General features: G+C 38.1%; 1 protein-coding gene across 3 annotated transcripts in view; it reads right to left on the reverse strand.

Moving 5' to 3' along the window:
* Positions 1-15,829, reverse strand: part of SFT2D2 (SFT2 domain containing 2) — a 33,142-nt gene extending 17,313 nt beyond the window's left edge. Inside the window, exons 1-3 of one of the 3 annotated variants that reach the window (XM_051999008.1) lie at positions 15,598-15,807; positions 3,588-3,674; positions 3,287-3,372 (exon numbers count right to left, since the gene is read on the reverse strand). In XM_051999008.1, the coding sequence (XP_051854968.1) occupies positions 3,287-3,372; positions 3,588-3,674; positions 15,598-15,660 (236 nt within the window). In that variant the 5' untranslated portion in view covers positions 15,661-15,807. Of the gene's footprint in view, positions 1-3,286; positions 3,373-3,587; positions 3,675-15,597 lie in introns of all 3 variants that reach the window. The other 2 variants (XM_051999009.1, XM_051999010.1) reach the window with 2 other exon arrangements.
* Positions 15,830-18,522: the final 2,693 nt, after the last annotated feature.

The raw sequence follows: 18,522 nt of genomic DNA on the forward strand, positions 1-18,522 counted from the left end.
ACATTTGAACAACCACAAAGGCTTGCTGGCACATGTATACAGAATCAGAATGTTACCAGTTTGGTAAGGAGGAAAGAAGCATATCATTAAAAGAATAAGTGAAGCAACTGGAGATGATTAGCCTGAAGCAAAAAGGCCTTTAATGGAAACATAACTGTTTTCTAGTATCTGAAGAGCCATCAAATAGAAGAGAGATTAAACTTGTGTTTCTTGATTTGGGTGGGTGCAGAAGTAGAATTGATGGGAATAAGTCTTAATATAAGGAAGTAACTGTAACTCCTAAGAATGACAAACTTTGTAGATGAAATCCATGATTGGACTCTGGCTCTGGAGGGGCATATCTTCTTGAAAAAACACAAGATAAAAAAAAATTAATATTAAACATTAAAAATTAAAAAGATATATTAAGGTAAGGAAATTAAGGATCAAAAAGGAAAAGCAAGCTGGGGAAGAATTTGGGTGACAATCAATGTAGAAAGAAATAAAAGTGATTTTTACTATTCAGATACACTAGAGACCATCTGGACAGAAAAATGAAATAGATGAGTTCAGGAAGCATTTCATAAATCTGATACATAATACAGTTGTGATGGGGAGCTTTAATATGTAGCCTTTTGCTGGAATTCTCTACCAAAAATAGCAGAAAACTTTTTTGTCTTAATGATCATTTTATTTTTCAAAATGTGGAGGGATCAGCCAAATATAATTATTTCCTGACTATTTCTTCCCAGAGCTTGTGAGAGCCAGACAAAGTCTAAATTGCACCCTGGATTTAAAGCAGGTTTCAAAGACATCAGAAGGATAAGAAGGATCCCATATCCTACAATGGATCCCACTTCTACAGTAGAAGTCAGCACAGGATAGAGGGTAGACTCAAGAACAAAAGCCTGAAGATACAAGAAACAATTCTGATGAGGAAGAAAAAGGGAAATCTGTAGGAAAAAACAATGTGGATACAGAGATAAAAAACAATTTCAAATTTTTAAAAAAGGTATATATATAAGACAGAAGCAAGTCCAAATATGCTTAAATTGATTATGACCACTATTTGGGATGGATGAAATAATAGCAATAGCAAAAGAAAGAAGGCAATGGCACTCAATTTTTAGTTATTCTGAAACATAGCAAAAATGACTAAAAGATAATAAATAGCCAAGATAATAGTGAGAGCATTAGCAGCTGTCGATGAATTTAAGTTACCTGGCCCAAATATACTGCATCCTCCTATACAAAAATGGGATTGCTGAGCCAATGGGCATAATGAATGAAAACTCATGTCCTCTAATGTTTTAGAGGACACTCCCAACTCAATTCTTCTTGAGGATGAAGAGTTTACAGGTATTGCAGGTTTCACATGTTTTCAGATTTTTTTCCAATCCATTGATTGATTATGCCGATTTTCTTCTTTTTTCATTTTTAAAAAAATGCTATTTTTTATATGGGATAGCTCTCTGGGAAGGGGACAAGGAGAGACATGGGAGGAAATTCTTATGATGTAAAAAAGAAATAAAATCAATTTAAAATTTTTTAAATATGTTTTAAGATAATGGACACCCTAAAATGTACTGCAGGGCTGGAAAAGAGCAAATATTGTCTTTACTTTAAAAAAAAGAAAAAAAAAAGGCCAGTGACCTTGACTTTTATTTCTGGGTAAATTCTGGAACAGATCAAACACAGTAAACACCAAAAAGAGGAAGTGGGGATTTATAAAGAGTAAGCATGACTTCATCAAGAATAGGTCATGTCAAACTAACATTGTTTCCTCTTTTGACAAGTTTGTTCAACTTGTTAAATTGGGGAAACACTATATAGTTCATCTGGAATTTTGCAGAGCTTTTGTATATGAAATAGTGTAGTCAGTCATTGATGAATTGATGTCAATTTGACAGAATATATCCAGTGGAACATCCCAGAGATCTGTAATTAGCCCACATTGAGTTATCATTTTATCAGTAACTTGAATAAAAGCACACATGGAATACTTATCAAAGTGAGATGAAATAATGAAAAGAAACAAGCATATAGCATAGTCTATTCAAAATTAGAACAGGCTTTTGAAGAGCTGGTGGGTTCTCTGTTACTGAAGGTATTTAAGTGGAGGTTTACCGGACATTTGTGAGAATAGTATTATGAAGATTTAGGCTGATCCCTTCCAATTCTGGGATTCTACAAATCCATACTTAACTTCTTGATGCCTCAGTTTCCTCATTTGCAAAATAGTTACGAAGAAAGAAACAAAGTACTACCTAAAAGAGAACACCAGACTAGCAATCAGAAACCCAGCATTCTTAGCCCTACTATTGGCCACAGGATCTTGGGACAAGATCTTGGCATTCTGTTGCTTCAAGGACTCCAAAATACTTTCTTGATCTATTTTGGTAACCCGATTCTGATTCTATCCACTTAAAAAGGAACTGGAAAGCCATGTAGCAGAATAATCTGTATGCACATCCTTTAGAGGTGGCTAGGTAGTGGGAACAATGGACATGGAACCAAGAAAACCTAAATTTGAAACAACCCTTGGATATTTACTAGCTGTATGCATCAGCAAAACACCTGACCTTTCTTAGACCGTTTCCTCACCTGGCAAATGGAGATAATAGCATTCAGTGGAAGAATTTCTGCAAAGATCAAACGAGATGGAATGGTAAAGTACTTGGGAAATCTTAAGACATTATATAAAGGTAGAAGAAAGGAACAAGCATTTGTTAAGTACCTCCCATGTGTTAAGCACCTACACTGTGCTAAGCACTTTACAGCTGTTATTACTCTTAAGTGTTAAAAGCATACAAGTAAATACAAACAAATACAAATAATTTTTTTTAAATGCAAATACAAAGCAGCTAAGTGCCATGCCTAGAGTCAAGGAAACTCATCTTCCCGAGTTCAAATCTGGCCTCTGACATACTAGCTGTGTGATCCTGGATATATATGGAACAGAAGCTCCAGAGAATCATTTCAAGTGGAAAAGTTTTAAATATGATCCCAATTAGAGACAAATATGTCTGTCACCAAGAACTAGACCAACTCAGTGTGAAGAAGCTCATAACCAGGAAGCTATCAGGTTCCTCATTTATTTGGACACAGGAATGAAGAAATTGTCTTTTAAGGCATGGGTGAAGAGGTTGTTTATACCAATAAAAATCATGATTCCTCAAAGTATTACTCCCCAGATCCTTAAAAATGCAAAATTTCTGGTTGAAAACTCTCTTCTCCCCAATTCTAGCCAACTAAGCCCCGGTTTCTCATTCAGGGAATAGCCAGATTAGATAAAGAAGTCTGTTACCTCCCAAGTGATGCAATGTTCCCCAAGGTATAAAATGCTGCAAAAAGGACAAGTCCTTTCCCAGGTACCCACAGAAGAAAAGTACCCTAGAAGAACAACAGAAAAGCAAAGTGATGAGTATTCTTAAGGGGACAAAGTGACCAAGGATCGTGGGGAAGTAAAATATTCTTCATATATTTCAATTAACAAATTAGAACTATTAGATTACCTTCCTCCAAGGCCACTATTAAAAATTTTTCTCTCTTTTTAAAAAATCTGTATTAGTAGAATTTTAGTAGATACTACAAAGGGGCAATCTTACCATCAATGAGAAAACAATCCCTATGGCAAAACAAGCAGCAAAGCCTTTGATTCTTGTGCCCCAGCTTAATGATGGTGTTTCAATAATCTGAAATTTAAAAAATATACCAATTACACAGAGGATACATATGAAATTCTCAAGTAAGGAGGTGGAAGTAGCAAAAAAAAAATAACATGAGATAAGACTATATTGAGCAAAACTAATTTAATTCAAACATTTACTAATCACTTATTATGTCCTAGGAACTTACCATAATTTCTGCCCTAAAAAGTACTTACAGTCCAATAGAAGAGATACAACACATACTCAAAAATAAGTATATTACACAGTGGAATGTGATAGGAGAGATACAGACAAATTTGAGAAGGAGTTTTCTTTCATGGAGGGAGTAGGAGAAATTGAGGAGGACTTCTCGGAGACGAGAAGTGTGGTTGGAAGTGGAACTTCAGAGGATGAGAGAAGGCTTTTGATTCCATATATAAGAAGTTCCCTCCACTCCTGCCTACTCTGAGTAGGAAATAGTAAACAGGGAAAAGGGCTAAAGGAGTAAAAACAGTCTCTTTACTAAAACTAAGCTCCTTTCTCCCCCAATCCCTAAAGAGGAGATGTGTGTAAAAAAGAAGAAAATAAGTTCAACAGATATCCCAGTGGCCAGATCTTTTCATTACAGAACAAAAGTTGCCTATAGGATGATTAAAGAAACATTTCTTCCTCTATAAAAGTTGCTGACATGTTTAAAAAAAAAAAAAAAACCGATTCACTTTAGCCTAAAGCATTTAGTAAAGGGGTCCGCAAAGAACAAACTTCAGTGATAATATGTGAGCTTGAAGCTTCATGTCTACAAAAGCAACCATACTACAGAATCCATTATTGATAGAGGCAGTCGACAGAGCACTGAAAGTAGCTGAGACAGCCAAGACTACAAGAGATCTGGTTAATTAATTACCGTACTTGTTCCTCCTGGGTCTTTATCAACTTTTGCACTCCCTATACTAAAGGAGTCAAAGGAGAGGGGATAGGGCAAAAGGGAAGAACACAAGGGTGGTACCCAGACCTCCCCAGTCTCAGAGGAAATCTCAGGCAAAGCATCCAACAAACCACTTCCTGTTTTCCACAGCCTCCTGACCAAACCAAACTGGCCACCACCATTCTGAGCTAGATACAAACTATGGCTAATGGGAAGCTTAAGTTGCAGCCCCCAGCAGCCTCATGGGCACCCGTTTTGCAGAGTTTCCATTCATGAAGGTGGCAGGTTTCTGGAGCACAGACAAGGTCTTTTGCCTCTTTTTGTAATTCTAGTGCTTAGCATAGTACCTGGCACACAGGAGGTGCTTAATAAATGTTTATTGATTGATGACCAAAGTTGACAACAGTCCCTTCTTATAGAACACCAGCCCTTCCCTCCGATCCTCTGGCTGAAGGAGGACCTGGAAGGAGGGGAGTCTAGGGAGCCCCAGCTGTGGAAAACAACACCACAGGGTTTACTCTTCACAAGGGAGGGAGGTATCTGGCTAAAAGGCAGCAGCTTGCTTACAAGCCCTCCTCTGCACTCCATCACTCCCACACACCCAGAAGAAGGCTCACTGCACTGCAACAGAACGCAAACCAAGATTCCATGCAAACAGATATCCCCCGACAGGAAAGGACAAAGAAGACATTCATGGACAGCCATATTCTTTGGGCAGGAGGTCTGACCTTCCAAGGCTGATAAAAACCATCGCTCATTCACAAGTTTCTTGGGCAACGCCGAGTCAGACCGGCAGCTCTTAAACATGAGCTGACACTAATCATTAACGTGATTTTGCCTGAGACAATCAGGTTGGGCTACTTCTGACTAACCCTCTTCCCCACCCGACCTAGAGAATGACATGAGAAACCAGTCATTCATCCCACTCCTTCCTGAAGGAAGGAAGGAGAAGCAGTGTTGCCCAATGGACCAGTTCAGTTGGGTCCCCAGTGGGGCAGCTCACAGACTGAGCCAACTCAGACTGCCAACAACAGTTCCCAGGCCAAGCCCCACTTGGTCATTATTTGGGCCAGGATTGACTCAGAGTGAATGAAAATCTCAATTGTTTCTATTTTGGCCAGTGGGTCTCCCCGTCTCAGATTGGATTTTTTTTTTTTTTTGACTAGGCAAAAAAAGCTATTCTTTGCCTCAAATCTGAATGGGCACTGCCTCGGTCAAACTGAGACCTGTTCAAGACCTTTTCTTTAAAAAGCATTCAGGCACACTTCTAGTCATTCTGGTCTACTTCTGGACACTTGTGCTCCAGAGGAGAAAGTGAGGCAGGTGATTTTGCACCTCCCTCACTTAAATCCAACTCATCTTCATATTATGGCATCACCTCCCTGACCTCATGATCCTTTTCAAGAGGAAGGACAAACAACAAGAACGACACAGCTGAACTTACCTTATCCAGGTGGAAAGAAACACTGGACTGCATGTTGGAATAAAATGAGGGTGCATTTTATTTGGAATCTGGATCCGCATTCAAGTTCTAATTATATTTTTACTTACAGGACCTTGGCAAAGACATACAGGACTGACTCATCTGTTAAACAGGAGAAATGGACTAAATGCTCTCTAAGGATACTTTCATATCAATATTCCTATTGACGTTTGTTTATTACTGAGGTCTGTGGGCCCTTTTTGCAAATCAAATCATTAAATTATTAGTGAAACAAAATTTAAGGAGCTCCTGATGATGGGAACTTTAAATCAGCACTTCTGGTGTCTTATTTTCACCTCATTGATATAAGACTATGAAATAAACAAACCAAATACAAAGTCACAGTTTAGACAGGATCTTGTTCATTGTCCCACGTACTGTTACTGAAAGGGCTTTTGTCTTTAACAGTTAACCCTGAATTGAAAAGATTTGTCATCTACAAACAGGTAAGTGATATTTGGATCCTTCTAAGAATCTCATTTTTTAATAAACATTATTCCCTTTCACCCTCCTACCTTCCTCCCTCAAAAAAGACAGGAGAAATACCCAAGCCCTGTGAAATGGATATTTCACATATGACCTGCAGGCACAAGTTGCTATATGTTTTCATATAAACTCAGTGAAACCAAAGGACCTTTTGGGGGGGATATTGGGTCTCCCTATGTCAGCTAGCCTTATGACTCCAGAGGAGAAACTGAGGCAGGTGATTTTGCACAGACCTCCCTCACTTACAAGGCTAATTTAAAAACTATCTCTCCATTCAGTTTCTTCAGCAAGGCGAGTCAGACTTTAGCAGCCTCTTAAACATGAACACACAAGGCTGACTTCACTTCAAATGGATGGAAAAGCTTTCACCTGCTCCTTTTCCAATCTGGGCCCTATTTGACCTGCTTTAGGAAGCCTATTTGACCACAGTGGCTCACGACATCACTGCTAAACTTAGTGTAGATCCTTATGCAGTTTTAGATCTGCTGTAGCTGAGAACTTCCAAGCTCAGATGTCCACCAGCCTCAGCTCTTAGTGCTCAGTAGCAGAGATTATGGACTGGAACCTGCACTAGGGTCCACTTAGGGCATTCCAGTGCACAGAATGCTGGACCTGGAAACTGGAAGACTCACTTTCTCAAGTCTAAATCTGGCCTCAGACACTTGGTAACAGTGTGAGCTTGGGCTCTTTTTACCTCAGTTTCCTCATCTGTACAATGAGATGGAGAAGGAAATGGCAAAAACACTTTTTGCCAAGAAAACCCCAAATGATGCCATGAAGACTTGGACATGACTGAACTACACCCACCTCCACATAAAGCTACAAACATTTCTCACAAAACTTAAACTTGCTGAAAACTGAATTTATATCAAATAGCTGGAATCCCTGGCAAGGCCAGATAGAGCATATTTGCTAATACACTTTCTTGAAAACTGGAACAGTTGAAACTTGGCTAAGCATTTACTTGCTATCTGATCACAGCTTTGCAAACTGGTATTTGTAGACAAAAGATCCCTTTAGACTTTGGGACAGAGGGAGGAAGTGATGAGTTACTGCTCAAAGGAAAGGAAATCTAAGAATTGTTGGGACAAAAAAAAAATGCAGACAACTAGGAAGCAAGGAAAAAATACAGAGCTCTTGTTTTTAAAAGGAATACTTTCCTTGTTTTCAGAATCTTTTGAATGAAAATGAAGTGAAATTTTTTGAAAGAAATTCCTTGGAATCAAAAATCTGACATTTATTTGTAAACCTTTAAATTTGTATTTTGGATTATAATTAATGCCCACTTCCCCCATCCCCTAAACAACAAGTAATCCAATATAGGTTAAACATTTGCAATTCTTCTAAACATATTTTCCCATTTATTATGCTGCACAAGAAAATCAGATTAAAATGGAGAAAAAATAAGAAAGCAAAAACAAGCAAACAAACAACAATGAAAAAGGTGAGAATATTATGTTGCGATCCCCATTCAGTCCCCACAGACCTCTCTTTGGATGCAGATGGCTCACTACATCACAAGCCTACTGGAATTGGCTTAAATCACCTTAATGCATTTTTTAAAAATTTAATTGCTGTCCAATAGACTTAGGAAAAAATGTCATCTGCATCCAGAGAGAAAGCCAGGAGGCGGAATGTGGATTGAAGCATGGTATTTTCACTTTTTGTTTGTTTTTTCCTCACATTTTTTCCCTTTTGGTTTGATTTTTTTTTTTTTTTGCACAACATATAGATATATAAATGTTTATAACAATTGCACATATTTAACTTATATCAGATTTACTTGCTATCTTGGGAAGGGGGAAGGTAAACAAGGGAGGGAGAAAATTTGGAACATAGTACCTTATAAAAACAAATGCTAAACGATAATTGTATAGAAATGTACACATATATTGGATTTAACATTTTTAACATATTTAACATATACTGGATTACTTGCCATCTAGAGGAGGGGGTGAGGGGAAGGGAGAGAAAAATTTGGAACACAAGATTTTGCAAGAGTGAATGTTGAAAAATTATCCATGCATGTTTTGAAAATAAGAAGCTGTAATAAAAAAAAAATTTAAAAACAAATGCTAAGAACTATCTTTACATGTATCTGGGAAATAAAATATTATTGAAAATTTAATTAATTTTAAAATTTTAATTGTAATTTCATAGCAGGTGACCTAAGAGACAATGAAGAGACACATAGTGGATATGAATAAGTATGTTGTGTGACCTACTGGTTATGATGACATTTTAAAGAACATGTATAAATAGAAAAGGAAGTGAATTCTGCTCGATCATGGATAAAAGATAACAACAGATGGACATTCCCCAACATTGCACAGTTATTGATAGACTATTAAAAGAACAAGAGGGCTACCTCTACAAGTGGGCAGCTGGATGACACAATGAATGGAGCAGCAGGCCTGGAGTCAGGAAAACACCTTCCCATGCTCAAATCTGACCTTAGAAATGTACTAGCTGTATAACTGAGCAAGTCACTTAACCCAATTTGCCTCAGTTTCCTTATCTGTAAAATGAGCAGGAGAAGAAAATGGCAAGCAGGGCAGTATCTTTGCCAAGAAAACCCCAAATAGAATCACGAAGAGTCAGATATGACTGAAAGACAAAAAACTACAGGATACCGGATGAATTTTAAAGCAACAAGCCTAAAACTCCTTAATTTCAAGATCCTTTTACATTCTTAAAAATTACTATGAACCCCAAAGAGCTTTTGTTGATGTGGGTGATATCAATATTTGCCATACTAAAAGTCAAAACTGATAAAAAATTTTAAATATAGCTGAGTTCTCTTATCTCCTTTTACATTCAACTGTGTCAATATAAAGAACTTTATAGGTTATCTCATAATGGACTGAGGAGTGAAATTAGGAAGACCCTAGTTGTTTTGGATGAACTATGTGAAGAAAACTCAGTCCCATACAGATATGTAGTCAGAAAAATGAAAGTTTTTAATAGGCAACTAAGACCTTAACATTATTATGAAAATGGTTTTGACCTCCTGGACTCCAGGAAAGGAGATTAGGAACACCCCCTCCCAGGAGCCTTCTAACCACAGTTCGAGAACTACTGACATAAAAAAAATAACAATAATAATAATAAATAATATAAACATTTATGTAGCATTTTAAGGTTTATAAGGAATTTTACATGTTATCTCATAGAGGATAGAGTAATAACTTGAAATTAGGAAGATTCTAGTTCTGGTTTCATCTCAGACCCATACTGTATGGCCTTAGGCAAATCACTTACCCTGAATTTCAGTCTCCTCATCTGGAAAATGAGAATACCGAAGTTCTTATCTCCTACAATTGTTGTGCGGATCAAATTAGACAATGTCAATAAAGTATTCTGCAAACTTGAAGCCAGCCATTTTCCTTACCTTCCCTAGATGATTTATGGAAAGACAAGAAGAAAAATCACCCAAGATAACTGGCACCTATTTTATGCTTGATGGCACAAGATCATTGTACTAACTTAAGCTGCAATATTTATTTCATTGAGTGGTCACCTTCTCTTTCTTAAGAGCTCATTTTTGCATGCTCATATAGGAAATGGTGGGTAAAGAGTTGGACTTAGAATTGGGAATGGAGTTTGAAATCTATTTGAGTCACTTACTGGCTCTGTGACCTTGGATAAGTGCCTTAAGATCTCATTACCTCATTTTCTTCATCTGCAAAATGGGAATAACAACACTATTAGGTTATTGTAAGAATCAAATAAATAACACTTGTAAAAGAACTTTGTAAGCTTAAAATGACATATGTACACACACAACGTATACATATATATATGCTAGTTACTATAAATATTATTTCAAAGACAACTTTTAAAAAACAAAATTTAAACCCATATTCATTAGAGTGAAAAAAATATTGATATAATCATCATAAGGTGAGCTGGGATTTTTCATTTCCAGGAATTGTTGTAACTACCTAACATCTAATTTAGAAAACTTATTTCTACCATTTAAAAAAAAAATTAAATTCAGAACAGGAAACAAAGAATGGGGTGGGGTGAGAATCACATTTCCCGTTATTCTGCTTGCAGAATGAAAAAATATGCAATGACATTTTATAGAATCAAAATTTGGAGCTGGAAGAGGTATTTTTCAAAGTCAAAGCTTGGAGTTAATTCAAATAACATTTAATCCAATTACCTATCATACAGATGAAGAAACTAAAACCTAGAGATGTAAACTTTCTCAGCCAAGATCAAATAGCAGGTTACTAACTGCAACTAAGTAATTGCAGAACTCAGAACTCTAAATCTTTGGTTTAAGGCTCTCTCACTACAACATGACGTCATCTGACTCCTATCAGTCTCAGCCTCCCTTCCTTTTAACATTTGTAGTATCTGAATTTTGAAAAATCTGAGAAACTGTAAAAGGAAGGACCAATATTTTTAAAGGTGACCTAACAAACCCCCAAAGAAACCAAAACAAAACCCTACCTAAAATGAAACTAGCCAGTTGTGAAATGCTTTCCAAAAACAAAATATTTAAGGTCAGTATTCATACTAAGACATCTCTTCCAAAATAGCATGTCACTTTCGGAAAAGAGAAAGTGGTAACAATGTTTTGATATACACAAAAATGCTTTTTTAATTGGCTTAATACTGAAGCTTAAAAAAAAAAGTAGTGTCAGTGAAACATGAAACAATATATATTAAAGAGATGAAGGAAATTTTAAAGGGGTCAAATTTTGGTAATATCTTACTAATTTTAATATATTTTTTAAATGGCATGTTCCATTTCATATGAAGCACCACATATTAAAATGCTCATTTATTGATATTTCTTAGATTCATATATATGTGTGTGTGTGTGTGTGTGTGTGTGTGTATGTGTGTGTGTGTGTATGTGTGTTATGAGGTCTTTCAAGTTTCCTTTGAAACTCTTCATCTCATCGTTTCTTGTGGTATGTTAAGAACATTTCATTCATCTATTATATCTCATATATATATATTTATGTGTATATATATACATATATATATATTTTGATTTTATGTCAAATAAGCTTACAGTATCCTAAGTTACATCTTTGTATCTTTAGCTAAAATAAACCTAAAATTAAGTTATTGCATTTGTGATAGAAATTTCATGTTATAAACTGATGCTGTTATAGTATATAATGTTCTCATGGTTCTGCTTACTTTATTCAGCAAGATTATGTGATGATCAATTGTGATGGATTTGGCTCTTCTCAGTAATGAGGTGATTTGAGACATTTTCAATAGACTTGAGATGGAAAGTACCATCTGCATACAGAGAGAGAACTATGGAGACTGTATAGTATCAGAAGCAAGATTTGAACCATCTCTTCATCTCTTTCCTCATCTCTTCATCTTCATATATTTCAGTATAGACTGCCTCAATGTTCAATTGATTGCCTCAAAGATCTTGGACAATTAATATAACAGCATAATATTTTCATCTTTGTTTGCTTTTTTTGATCACAGCCACAATCTACATGCCCCTCAGTTTCTAATATGTAAAATAGGGGACGGGATACTACGTCCACATCTCATGAAGTCATGAAAAGCAAACAGAACAAAATAAGGAAAGTGTTTTGAAAACCTTCAAGTATTAATCTCATGCGACTATCTCAAGGGTCAAAAGCCAGCAACTTTGTGTCTTTACCTATGTGAATTTGAGTGTGAGATTTCAAAATCAGCAGAGGAAAGCTGGAGCTCTTAATCTGCTACAAAGAGAATACAAGTTGGATAACATCACAAAAAGAAGATTGTAGGATCTGGCTTGAACTGGAAGGGAAACCTCAGAGGCCATAGAATATAACTCCCTCATTTTATAGATAAGAGATTGAGGAAGGCTGAGTTGCCTGTTTAAGTTGTATCAGACAGTTGTATCAGAAGCAAGATTTGAACCACTTTCCTCAGCTCTTCATCTTCATATATTTCAGTAGAGACTGCCTCAGTGTTCAATTGATTGCCTCAAAGATCTTGGACAATTAATATAATAGATGAATGAAATGTTCTTAACATACCACAAGAAACGATGAGATGAAGAGTTTCAAAGGAAACTTGAAAGACCTCATGAACTGTTGTTACACAGAGAGAAGAATTAGGATAATTTATGCTATGATGGCAATATTATAAAGCAAAACATCTTGGAAAGGCTTGAGAACTTTCATTAATGCAATGAAAAACTATGAATACAGAGAATTAAAGATAAAACACTCCATCTCCTTCTTTCAAGAAAGGTGACAGACTTAAAATGAATGAAACATATTTTGGGGCATGGCCAGTCAGGAATGTGTTTTGATGGACTATTTATAGTTATAATAAGAGTTTTTCTTCTCTTTTTTTTCTTTTTTTTTTTTTTTTTTAACTATTCAGATGAGGAGCAATGGGAAAGAGTTAACAAACGTTTGTAAAAATTATTAATTTTTTAAAATGACAAGACAGTCTTAATTTTAGGGGGGGAAGGAAAAAAGAATTCCATGAAAATAAAAAACAATTTTAAAAAATAATTGATATTTCTATCATATTTTACATACATTATCCCACTTGAGATTCATAATAATCCTGAGATCAAGTGCTACTGATATTATCATACTCATTTTACAGATGAACCTAAGATTAAGAAAAATAATGTGTTCATGGTCACACAACCAATAAGGTCAGTAAGATTCAAATCCTGATCTTTCCTGATTGCAGGTTCTAGACTTTTTTCCTACTGCAATATGTTGCAATATACAATGAAAAGTGCCAAGTTTTTTGATGGGGAAGGGGAAGAAGGTGGCCAGAATCCCCTTTGTGATACAAGAAAAAAGTTGTTACTTCTTAACTATATACCATTTCCCTCATTTATCGTAGTGAATATTCAAAGCAGAAAACTATAAAATTTAAAGAGAGTCTGAAAAGACACCACTATGGATTGACAAAACAAAACTACAAATGTGGCGACCACAGATCTGGCTTTAAGGGAGCATCCTGATAGGAAGAGAAGCTATGACAAAGGTGACAGATGACTATACTGAAATATAGGAAAGGCAGTCACCAACAGGAGAAAATGGATGTGTTCCACATTATTCTAGAAAACAGAACTGATGGATGTAAGTGACAAGGAGGCAAATTCTGGTTCAACATAAAAACTCATGTAACAAATACTAACAAGGGTCATAAACACCAACTGAATGGAATTATTTAAGTAAAATTAAGATGAATTGTATCAGATCACCAAAATGATAAGGCATAGGGTGAGACCCCAAAAGTATACTGGGGTTATGGACCAGTGTCCAGTCATCTCAGAAGAATTTGTAGCTATGACAACCTCCAAATCAAGGGGTAAAGATTTTATTACACTACTAAGAGTACTAAATCCATAAGGGCTCTTAGCGAGGAAAGGGATTTTATAAATTAATATGGAGCAAGACAAGTTTCCTAGCAGTAACTAGGAAGAAGATACCATGAGGTGGGAGTATTCTACTATCAGGCTAAATTGGTAGAGAAGTTAGCTATAACAGGGAGTATACCGCTGACTGACAAGCTAAATTCTTATAGAAGTTGGCTAAAACAAGGAGAAAGACACCCTGAGGTAAAAGTACCTCATGGTAGGCTAGCCCTAAAAAGGAGGGATGGAGGGTCTACTCTACGGGCAAATTACGGGCAAATCTTTTATAGGGGAAATATAAGCGCCAAGATTTGACAGCATAACTTGGCTTTCTGATCGATATGGTAAAAGTGAAAGTTACCAGAGATCTCCACCTAGAACGGGACAGTAATCAAAAGTCCACTTAAACCAAAAAAAAACAGCTTAAGAAAAAGAGGCCCAATTCAGGCTGAGACTATCTTTATCAGTGCCCTTCCCTGCTAGCATCAGGGAGTATCAATCCTATCAGAGCTTCAGGCTTTCTCCTGACGCCCAGGACCTGACCAGAAGGACCAAAGGGCCTCAGGACCTGCCTCTGATTCATATCGGCAGTGAGAAGAGAGATGCTGGCCAAGTTACTTGGGCTTTTCTTGCCTAGAGCTCCTTACACAGATGAAATCACAAGGAGTGGAAGGCAAGTAGGGGGGATGAATTCCATAGAAGAGATTCCAAAAATGGGTGGGAAGATACACTAGTTAACGTCCAAAGTTTCTTTCCAACTTTGAATCTAAAATTCTAAGTGTAAAACATCCACAAAAATAGAAAGAATAATCTCATAGATCCCTTCCACCTCTAAAACTTCTCGAGCTTTCCAAGTCTATATTCTATTAAAAAAAAATTGAAAATAATTCACTAAGGTTAAGAATGAGACACTTAGGGCATTAGTAACTCCTCACATGCCGGTTAGATTGCAGTGGAGAATTAAATTTGCCAGGATTTGAGACACAGCAACAAATAATACAGACACACCACGGAGACAGCTACAGTAATGTCATTATTCCCGAGGCAAACAGCCGATCTGGTGAATATTCCAGGAACTCTAGACCTTCCGAGGTCGCTCCTACCCCACTGCCCGACTGGCCCAGAGCTAGCTCGGGACCTGTCACAGCCGGGGGAAGGACGCAGACGGGAACTAGCGGGGATTATGCGGCCCCCGACTCGAAGGAGACTTTTGTTTTTTAAAGGTTTCTGTTCCATTTCTCCTTTGCTTGTTCTCGGGTGCTTTCGGGGTGGGGGAGGGGGGCGTGGGTGTGTGAGTGTGTGTGTGTGTGTGTGTGTGTGTGTGTGTGTGTGTGTACGCGCGCCTGCCTGGGCGTTTGTTCCTTTTTTCTAGTGGTCCCCCGGTATTTCAGCTTATAAAAAGTGACTCCGTCCGGGGCCCCGGGAAGGAAAATGAGAGGAGGTGAGAGCCGTCCCCCGCCTCCTTTGTCTCTCTCCCTTCCTCACTTGTCACCAACATGGGTCAGAACCAAGTCGCTCTGATACCTGCGAGAAACCCGAGACAACCGCGGCTTCTCAACTTGGCCCAAGGGAAGGGAAGGGAGAGTGGGAGGCTGACGACGAGGGGGAGGGGGAGAGGGAGGATCCGGTGGGTGGAGAGGAGGAGCTCGCCCCGCTCCCAGGAACCTTCCAACCTCCCAGGCCAGCTCAGCCGAGCCTCGTGCCTACTCACCTCGGCCAGTCCGCCGCGATCCTCCGCGTCCTGGCCGCTCAGCACCTTCTTCAGCTTGTCCATCCCGGGCCTCGACGCAACTCGAAACTCCGTCCAAAGCAAACTCTCGCCCCCCTCCCTCGCTTCCCGTAACTATTGCAACAATGGATTTATGTTCCGAGGTGCTAGGCTCCCGAAACCCAACTAGACCGCCGGGTCCACCCAGCCATATACCGTCCGGCCCAGCGTCGCTCGGCCCCGCCCCCCAACCCCCACGCTGTTTAACAGCCACCTGTGGCGTGATTCTTAAAAACTACAGCGCCCGGCATGCTCTGCTCCGACTCTACTCTCGGACGGCCAGTGGGGCTGCATCATCCCTCCTTCCACCACAGCCCGGAATCCTTGTTGTGGCCGAGGACTCCGAGATTCCCCCTCCTGATTCCCGCTTTCCCAGGCTTTGGGTTCTAGATCGCCTAATTGCGGGCGAGGTGAGGAAGGGGTGCCCACGCAAGAAAGATTGATGTTCTTTTGTTTTGCAAAATTGACCCAAATCCCCAAATCCTGGCTGCCCTCGTCGCTCTCCGGGTCTGGCTGGTCCATGAAATTAAGATGATGTCGCTAGCTGGTTTCTGGAGAATGTTACAGAAAACATTTAAAAGCCCCATTCTCTCCCGCGCCAGACCCATCTATTTGGGCATAAAGGTTGCCTCTGAGGAAGCAGCTTTGGATTTGTTGGGAGGACCTGGGGCTCGTAACAGGTCTCTACCACTTGTGATCCCGGCCAAGGGCTTTCCTTAGACCGCTCAACTGTATAAACAGAGGGTCGGATTATGTGCTTCCACCACTAAATCCGGAGGTTTTAAAATTCCTTGAATAGGATCCCAATTAATTGTGTGGTAGGGACTTAATCCCCCCTGAGCTACATTCTCCTCCCTATACCCACATCACAGATTTGTTTTAAGGAAAGCACTATGAAAAATGTGGGTTGTTTTATGAGAATGATGTGAAGACAATTATAACTCAGGTCATATCCTTGAAATAGATTCGTGATTTTTGCCAAGTATGTGATACACAGCCCACTGAACTTTCAAAACTGCTTAGTAATAGTGTCAAGAACTGCTGTGGCTAAATTTCTGTTAATAAATTAGAATGAATGAATAAAAAGTAATTATTAAGCGTTTACTAGTTTACTACCAAGCATTGACATTCAGTCTGTTAGCTACCCTTCCAATTTTGTGTCGTCTGTATAATGAAAAATTGCCACTTTTGTCTCATCTAATGCATTGATTGCTTAATATCTGTGAGCAATGATAAGATTCAACTTGGAAGAAGTTATATTAGCTTCAGATGTAAACAATCAATGAAACAGGAAGGAAGAAGGAAGCTAAGGAAGCAAATCAGGGTTTATTGGAGAAGGCCACTCCATAAATCCTTTAATTTTCACTCCCAAAGCTTTCTTCCCTAAAAGTTCAGACAACCTTAGAAAAACAGTGACAACCGCCTATTGATCCTTGCTGCCTAAGTGGTATGCCATTAGGACGGATTTATAATTCTAGTGCTGAGTAACTGACCAATTATTAGGGTCACACAGACAATTTCTGTATTGTAAATTATGTCCACAAGCTGTTGTTTTGGTCAGTTCAATTCAAAAATATTGTTCTGAGTCTACACAAAACTGTTTTAAGGGGAGTGAGGGATGTAAGAAGTATATGCTGAGATCCCTGTCTGAAAACAGCACACACTCTTGTGGGGAATCTATGAATATATATTAAATGATTAGAGAACAATATAGGGCAATTTATATTCAGTAGATATGTGAAAAACAATCAATTGTCCAAATGTTCTAAAGGATAGAAAAGGGGAAAAGTTAATGTTGAAGGTTTTCTAATGAGGCAGTAATTGGAAGGGTCCTGACTAAATTAATATAGTAAAATCTGGAGTGGAAGAAGAGAGGAAAAATAGGAAAGCAGAACAATGATGGACACAGCAGAGAGTGATCGTGCTGTTTTGTTTTGTTTTAAGCTGATAACTAAGATGTCATTCAGTTGAATGAGGCTCTTGGTGCCATCTTTTGGGGTTTTCTTGGCAAAGATATTGGAGTAATTTGTCATTTCCTACTCCAGCTCATTTTACAGATGAGGAACTGAGGCAAAGATGTAGCCAGTAAGTGTCTGAGAACTTGGTTTTTCCTTACTCCAGATTTGGTTCTTAATCTACTGTGCCAACTAGCTGCTAAGGGTAAAAGTAACATTTTGCTGAGTAGTGGTTTATAATGTTGAATAGGGTCCCATGGATGTCCAGAAGATCTCATACTTTTTGTTAGGGCTCAAACAAGGTTTAGCAAATTGGGATGCAAACCCCAGAAGTCTAGAGAAGAGGCCTCTCTAGGCCACCATCACACAGAAAGCTTCTAAAGTTCATTGCACATAAAGTCCAGAATTGGATCCTTCAAAGCAGTCTTAGACTTCCTATCAATGTCATTTGCATTTGATATGTAGGGATTTATTTGAACTTAGTACTCTCATCCTGTGGACTATGAATCAGTTCAGTAATATATTCTTATTATGTTTAGTATGTCCAAAGCCTCAAATGGTATCTCTTCCCATTTTTCCACCATTGTGAATTCATCTTTCCTTATTATTTTGGTTCTAGTTGGCCCAGTGGCCAAGGGCAAGGCTGGCTTTGTTATTCAGGAGGTTCAAAAATATAGTTTCTTGCCTATACCTAGAGGGCCATGGAGGAATTATTCAGACAGTATACATGTCAATTTACTTTTTGCCTTGTGCAGTTTTCAGTTATGATTCTCTTAAAATGCAATCCTGAAAGGAAAAAAAAAAAAAAAAAACGGGCTTTTAAAATACATTTTTTTTTTAAAGGAATCTAATGATTCTGTGGACCAGTTCATTGTGTTTCAAATGAAGCTAGCCTTTAAATCAAATCACTCTA

This window comes from Antechinus flavipes, chromosome 4 (genome assembly GCF_016432865.1).
Source record: "Antechinus flavipes isolate AdamAnt ecotype Samford, QLD, Australia chromosome 4, AdamAnt_v2, whole genome shotgun sequence".
Lineage (NCBI taxonomy): Eukaryota > Metazoa > Chordata > Mammalia > Dasyuromorphia > Dasyuridae > Antechinus > Antechinus flavipes.